We start from the raw sequence: 7500 nt of genomic DNA on the forward strand, positions 1-7500 counted from the left end.
TACCTACAATAATACTAGTAAAAAGATAACTAAATAAAAAATCATATATAAAATTGATGAGTGGATATCATTCTGAAGATCACTCCATTGCTGTTGCTATCAGAATTTCCATTTGCAATATTGCTATTACCTTCATTTAGGAAATTACCTAAGGTAATTTGGTATGTGTTCGATTCATTCCGATATACTAACTACTATTTGTGTATTTCTAGTCATAACAGTATATCTTCATTAGTTTACCCTAAAATGAAAAAAAAAATCGTCACCGCATAGAAAACGGTATACGTCATACACGCTTCATCCGATTCCTTGGAAACTTTCATCATTTAACTGACTTCAACTCCAAGTCAACATCTGTAAATCCATTTGCTTCTGTGCTGACGTCATTAGCTCTGTTATCTATGCCTCCCTTCGTGACATTAACTGTCTCGATTTCGAGGCCAGAACTCCGATTTCCAAAGATACTTTTGTATAGCCATCGGTAGACGTTGAGACATCGTTTGTTTACCAGAGACTCGTCGACCTCGCTCGGTTTGTTGACACCTGCGAAAGAGATGGAGGAATCAGGTCAGTGGTAGAACTGGATTAGCCCCTGATAGGACTGTATTAGCTACTGATAAGGTTGTATTAGCCACCGATAGGACTGTAATAGCCATTGATAGGGTTGCATTGGCCACTGATACACTTGTGTACACATAAATAAGGAGAGAGAACTGAAGACAGACAGACAGGTCCAAAACAATGATTATGGTATTAATAGTAGTAGTGGTATTAATGGTAATGAAGATAATAATGATAGTAAGCGTAGTTGGAGTAGTAGAAGTAGTAACAGTAGCAGTAGTAGTAGTAGTAGTAGTAGTAGTAGTAGTAGTAGTAGTAGTAGTGGTAGCAGTAGCAGTAATAGTAGTAGTAGTAGTAGTAGTAGTAGCAGTAGTAGTAGTAGAAGTAGTAATAATAATAGTAGGAGTAGCAGTAATAGTAGTAGTAGTAATAGTAGTAGTAGTAGTAGTAGTAGTAGTTGTAGTAGCAGTAGCAGTAATAACAGTAGCAGAAGTATCAACATCAACAATAACAACGACAACAAAACAATAACAGAATACAAACAATACCAATAACAATACGAATAAAATCACAAATGTCCCATAGCACATCAAAAAAAGGTAAAACAGTCAAAAAAAGAGATTCTCACCTGTAATAACAGACACCAACGTCGACACAGCTACCACGATCAAAATTCCCATGGATCCGATATAGCAATAGGATATGTCATATGCCCAGAAATAATCTCTGTGGGGGAGAGAGAGAGGGAGAGAAATATGTGTAAATATGTATAATAGGATTAATATGAATAAATAGGATATGCCATATGCCCAGAAATAATCTCTGTGGGGGAGAGAGAGAGGGAGAAATATGGGTAAATATGTATGAAAGGATTAATATGAATAAATAGGATATGTCATATGCCCAGAAATAATCTCTGTGGGAGAGAGAGAGAGGGAGAGAAATATGTGTAAATATGTAGAAAAGGATTAATATGAATAAATAAATAGGAATAGATATATTGATGAACTACTTTAATTACTGTTTTGAGTTATAAATTCTTGTAATCTTTGGTTGATATTCCTGGTGATGACTCTTATAAAAAGGAAAAGGGGAGTGTGACTGGAAGGGGAAAGGGGAGAGGAGAGGGGAAAGGGGGGTAGGAGAGGGGGGAGGGGGAAGGTGAGTGGGAGGAGAGGGGGGGCGGAGAGAGAGAGAAAGAGAAAGAAATACAGAAAATATATATATATATATACAGAAAGAAAATAAAAATAAAAAGACAAAGAGAAAGACACAGAAACAAACACCGATAAACAGAGAACGAAAAAAAAAATAATAACAACCCAAAGAAGGAAAAAAAAAAAAAACGAATCATAGACAACCCCATGACCACCTTACCCCTCCACCCACCCACCCCCACCCCTCTACCACCCCACCCCTCTACCCCCATCAACCACCCCACCACCCTCACCTCTCCACAGCCAGCTGATCAACAGGCACAGCAGCAGTCGTTGTCAGAGTCACGTAATCCGTCCCATTGACAAAGACAGAAGTCCCGTTGAGCGCCCCGCCCACCAGCACGTCCTCCGCCAAACAACCTTCCGTTGAAAGAGGCAGTTTCTCGCTGTTTCCGGCTTTGAACACAAATTTCCCAATCACAAGCCACAGGTTGAAGGTCAGAGCCGAGACGAAACCAGCTATTGCACCCTGTGGAAAGAAGGGGGAGGGTGTGAGTGGAGAGGAATATATCTTAGCTGGGGGGGTGGGGGGTCGGGTTGTATGTACGAAGTGGACGATCGAAATGCGTTTACGGGAGAATTTAAAATCGAACTGGAAGGTCAGAATGAACTTGTTGGAGAAACGAGATCTGCTAACTGGGAAATTAGAAAAATATAACTTCCATTCCTAAAGTCATTATCACAAAGACAATGCCTAGGTAACTTCACCACGCTCAATACCGTCCTTGCTAATTTATCGTTATCATTATCGTCATTATTATTCCAAAAAACATCGTCATCCACTGAGTTTAGTTTAGTTTAGATCTGTATTTACCAGCCTGGCTAACTGCACAGGCATGGGCAAGCTTTGATACATTGATGTAGAGTCATGACATTGTTGCTAACATTGTATCACAAATTAAGGTAATAGCATGATTATATCCTATAGTATATCAACTGTAAATAGACAGTAGATAAATGTTATAATAGGGTATCATATACCGAATTTCGGATATAGCATAAGTACATCTTCTAGTACAGTTGATGTTATGAAATAATTACATAACTCTGCGTACCTCATGCTAGGTGGTCTGAAAGGTTGTATCATATGGCACTCTGAAATGTAATGTTCAAGTGGGCAAGCTGAGTACGAGTGAAAACAACAGTGCACTTACCTTAGAGTTAACCCACGGCGCTATTATAGCCGTTACAAAGAGACCGTCCATGGGGCTGACAAGAGCACCACTGATGCTGTAAGCCATCTGGAACAGCGTCCCGAGATTGGCTACCAGGAAGGCTACTCCGATGCCCAGTAGACCCATGCACGACGCTGCAATTGGAAATGTTGGTGTTGAGAAGTGTTTTCAGGAAGCGGTGTTGTTTATCTGTGTATTGAATTTTCCAGAAAGGGTTGATTGGAAGTGGCGGGTGGTCCCAGGAATTTTTCGATTTCTCTTCCGCTATCTTATTTCTCTTTTTACTTATCTTTAGCCTTGTCCTTATCTTTAAACTTATCCTTATCTTTATCTTTAACCTCCCCCTTCTGTTTCTGTCTCCCCTCTCTCTCTTTTCTCTCTCTATCTTTCTCTTTCTCTTTCTCTTTCTCTCTCTCTCTCTCTCTCTCTCTCTCTCTCTCTCTCTCTATATATATATATATATATATATATATATATATATATATATATATATACATCTATATATATGTGTGTGTGTGTGTGTGTGTATCTATCTATCTATCTATCTCCATCTCTCTCTCTCTCTCTCTCTCTCTCTCTCTCTCTCTCTCTCTCTCTCTCTCTCTCTCTCTCTCTCTCTCTCTCTCTCTCTCTCTCTTTCTATATATATATATATATATATATATATATATATATATATATATATATATATATATATATATATATATATATATATATATATAATCTTACTCTTACTCTTATTCTCATTCTCTTATACTTATACTCACACTCTCACTACTCACTCTCTCACTACTCATCCTCTGGCTCTCCATCTTTCTTTTCTCCTACCTTCTCCTCCTCCCTTCCTTTCACCCTCCCCTCCCCTCCCCCCCCCCCCCTCTCTCTCTCTCATTCACCCGGTCTCTTGCTCACTCTCTCTCTTCCTCGCTTTTCTCCTCCCCCCCGCTCGTCCCTCTCCCCTTCTCTTTCTCTCTCTTCTTTCATCTTCCCCTTTCAAACTCATTCATAAACTCTACGAATACAAAATCCCTTCATAAAGTCTCCATACGCAAAACTTATTCATAAATTCAACGTAAAAAAATCTCATTCATAAACTCAACGTAAAAAAATCTAATTCATAAAGTCTACGTAAACAAATCTCATTCATAAACTCAATGTAAACAAACCTCATTCATAAAGTCTCCATACACAAAATCCCATTCATAAACTCAATGTAAACAAACCTCATTCATAAACTCTCCATACACAAAATCCCATTCATAAAGTCAACTCAACGTAAACAAAACTCATTCATAAAGTCTACGTACACAGAACTCGCGTGATAGTAGTGGCTCTCTCCTGCGAGATATCTCTGAAGATCCACCAGTCACTCAGGAAGTCTTCCCATAATAACACCACCATGGCATTTGCTTGCGACGAGAGTGAACTGAAAATTACCGAAATTCATTAATAATAATCAATGGAAAGTAAGTATATGGGTAAATATGTAGGCGAAGAGAGATTAATGAATAAATGAGGTACTCGAGAGATGAATAAATATTCGAATTAATGGAAAATGTAGATATATATGGTGATCATAAGATAACGTTGATTTTTGGAGGAGTTTCCCCTAGAATTAACGACAGAATTGCATATTGATTCATTTAATTAATTTAATATATAGTATTTAGTGGATATCATACATCGATAAAGAAATTGAATAGAAACACGATCTATATGAAATTGATATAATGTTGTTCTTTACTTGACAATTAATTTAGTAAAAACACATACTGACAATATAGAGCCAACAAAAAACGAGTACTAAAGAAAACGACGGACAATGATAATTTTAAGGTGTAACTACTGTAAATCACAAAAGTCTATTATATTCAACCATTATTAGGTATACCATTATTTGCTGATCAATAACATCCTACCAGGACACACCAGTATTACGAATTAATAAATAAGTTTCTGAAAAAAAATAAATATTGAGAAAAAAAAACGAATTTGTATAAAGACTTCACATAAACAAGACAGGTTCGTATTCTATAAAGACATAAAGACAGTTACTTGTTACTTACTAAAAATACACGTATATAAAGGAGTTCAATATCCTCTTTTCTACTCTTCCAGCATTTCTTCCTACTTAACTGACCCGCATTTGGGAAAAACGACATAGTATGGCAATGTTAAGTGGAAACTTATCAATAACGTTATTAATCAAATGGAAACTATTACACAACGTTACTAATAAGGAAACGTTCTTTCGTTGTACAAATTCACAACCGGAATTTTTTACTCAGGAATATTATTGTCTCATTAATATATCATTAAGGATAAGAAAAGCTACACTCAGTAATAGGTACTTCCACTGAAATATACTTATATATGACCCGAGTTACTGTTGTGAATATATTACTCCCTTTATGTACCTGAGTGACTTCCATTAACGTTACAATCTGAACACGTATCCAGAGCTGCTCCTATGAATACCATATTTCCTATTAATAAGTACTAATACATAGCCTTAGTCACTCCCATCAATATTACACTCCCATTAATACTAACACCTAACACGACACACAAACTCACATTTGAACACATAATCAGAAGTAACACCATCCATGCTAAGACATCGCAAGGAGTTAATCCTATCAATTATTGTATTATAATTATATCAGGAGTTAATTCTAGCTGTTAATACCAACAAATTCACCACGATTTCCTCCTTGCCATCAACCTATTCTCCTACGACGCCAAAGAAAGAAATACTCCCATGAGAAACCCCGCCATTCCCATGAGAAACCCCACCCCTCCCTTAAGAAACCCCGCCATTCCCATGAGAAACCCCACCCCTCCCTTAAGAATCCCCGCCATTCCCATGAGAATCCCCACCCCTCCAACGAGAAACTCCGCCATTCCCATGAGAAACCCCACCCCTCCCTTAAGAAACCCCGCCATTCCCACGAGAAACCCCGCCATTCCCACGAGAAAACACCCCCACCGTGTGAACACCCTCCGCCCTCTTTACCTGAGCACCGCGCCCGCCACAGCTGCCACGAAGACGCCCGTCATTCCCGGCAAGTGCTTGAGTTTATCGGCCACGAGATAAGCGACGATTTGGTCCGATTTCTCGATCTGTCCGTTGGTCAGAGGGTCGCAGTCCTCGTAGGCGGCGTAGGCGACGAGGCCCGACAGGTAGAAGAGGGACCACAGGAGAATCAGACCGACGATGAAGGCGGCGCAGAGGCTGTTGGGTGGGAAGGGGTGGGTGGGAGGGGGTGTGGTGGGTGGGGTGGGGAGGAAGGGGGTGTGGGTGGGGTGGGTGGGGTGAGGTGGGTGGGGTGGGAAGGGGGGTGGGTAGGGGTGGGGTGGGTGTGGGGGAGAAGAGAGGTTTGGATGAGATGTGTTTTTTTTTTTTTTTTTTTTTTTTGTCTCCATTTATTTTTATGTTTTTATTTTTTTTTCTTGTTTTTTTATTATTTTTTTCACGGTGTTTGTTTTGTATATCATTTTGCATCATTTTATATTATAGAGGAAGTTTTCTCTTGTGCGTTGTAGATAGAACCTTAGTGAGTGTGCATGTTATATTCCAAATAATCTTAGCTAATAATGCAACCGAGTCTCTCACCTCTGCGAGATCTTGAGACTCCTGACGGACACGAGCCTCTGGTACTGCGGCTGCGAGATGCCGATGACGCTGATGAAGAAGTAGGCGCCCAGGACCTGCACGGACCAGAAGGTGTGGCGCACCAGGGGGCTCGGGTCGAAGCTGTCGTGAGGGATGTAAATATATATGTAAGGATAGTAATATGTGTGTGTGTGTGTATATATGTATATATATATATATATATATATATATATATATATATATATATATATATATATATATATTTATATATGTATATATATATATATAGTTATATATATATATATATATATATATATATATATATATTATTATTATATATTATATATATATATGTGTGTATATATATATATATATATATATATATTTATGTATATGTGTATATATATATATATATATATATATATATATATATGTATGTATGTATATATAAGACGATTTTTATGTATATAAGAGTTTTACTTTACACATAAATAAAACTTCTAAAACCAAAAACACGAAAAAAATCAACATAGACAACAGATTAACCAAACACAACAGAAACAAGTCCCAAAAAAACAAAAAACAAATAACAACAATAACCGAATCCAAGATCGAATCCAAACCCACAAACACACACGCCAAAAAAAACAAAATCCTATCGACTTACTTGAAGAATTCGATCCTTCCTCCTTCAACCGCCCTGTCCCACACTTCGCCCAAGCCTCCGAGGTCGATGCACACTTGCATGACCACGGCTAAGACACCTACGAACATGACGGTTGTTTGCAGCACGTCTGTGTATACCACCGCCCTCACGCCGCCCTGCGAGTGTGAAAGGGTGTGTTCTACTTCATTTTCTTTATTTTTTATTTTTTTATTTTTTTTTTTATTATTTTTATTTATTTATTTTTTTTGACTAATTGGAATGGAT

The 7500-nt window shown here is 38.1% G+C and overlaps 1 protein-coding gene across 1 annotated transcript in view; it reads right to left on the reverse strand.

Moving 5' to 3' along the window:
• Positions 1 to 7500, reverse strand: part of LOC122258663 (sodium-coupled monocarboxylate transporter 1) — a 12636-nt gene that overhangs the window by 798 nt on the left and 4338 nt on the right. The window contains exons 4-11 of the mRNA XM_086547937.1: positions 7237 to 7391; positions 6570 to 6710; positions 5970 to 6188; positions 4261 to 4379; positions 2933 to 3087; positions 2012 to 2247; positions 1190 to 1287; positions 1 to 543 (exon numbers count right to left, since the gene is read on the reverse strand). The exon at positions 1 to 543 is cut by the window's left edge and continues 798 nt beyond it. Of these exons, the coding sequence (XP_086404063.1) occupies positions 323 to 543; positions 1190 to 1287; positions 2012 to 2247; positions 2933 to 3087; positions 4261 to 4379; positions 5970 to 6188; positions 6570 to 6710; positions 7237 to 7391 (1344 nt within the window). The 3' untranslated portion in view covers positions 1 to 322. The remainder of the gene's footprint in view (positions 544 to 1189; positions 1288 to 2011; positions 2248 to 2932; positions 3088 to 4260; positions 4380 to 5969; positions 6189 to 6569; positions 6711 to 7236; positions 7392 to 7500) is intronic.

Source organism: Penaeus japonicus, unplaced genomic scaffold, assembly GCF_977035675.1.
Source record: "Penaeus japonicus unplaced genomic scaffold, GWHDUDI00000001_assembly GWHDUDI00000020, whole genome shotgun sequence".
Lineage (NCBI taxonomy): Eukaryota > Metazoa > Arthropoda > Malacostraca > Decapoda > Penaeidae > Penaeus > Penaeus japonicus.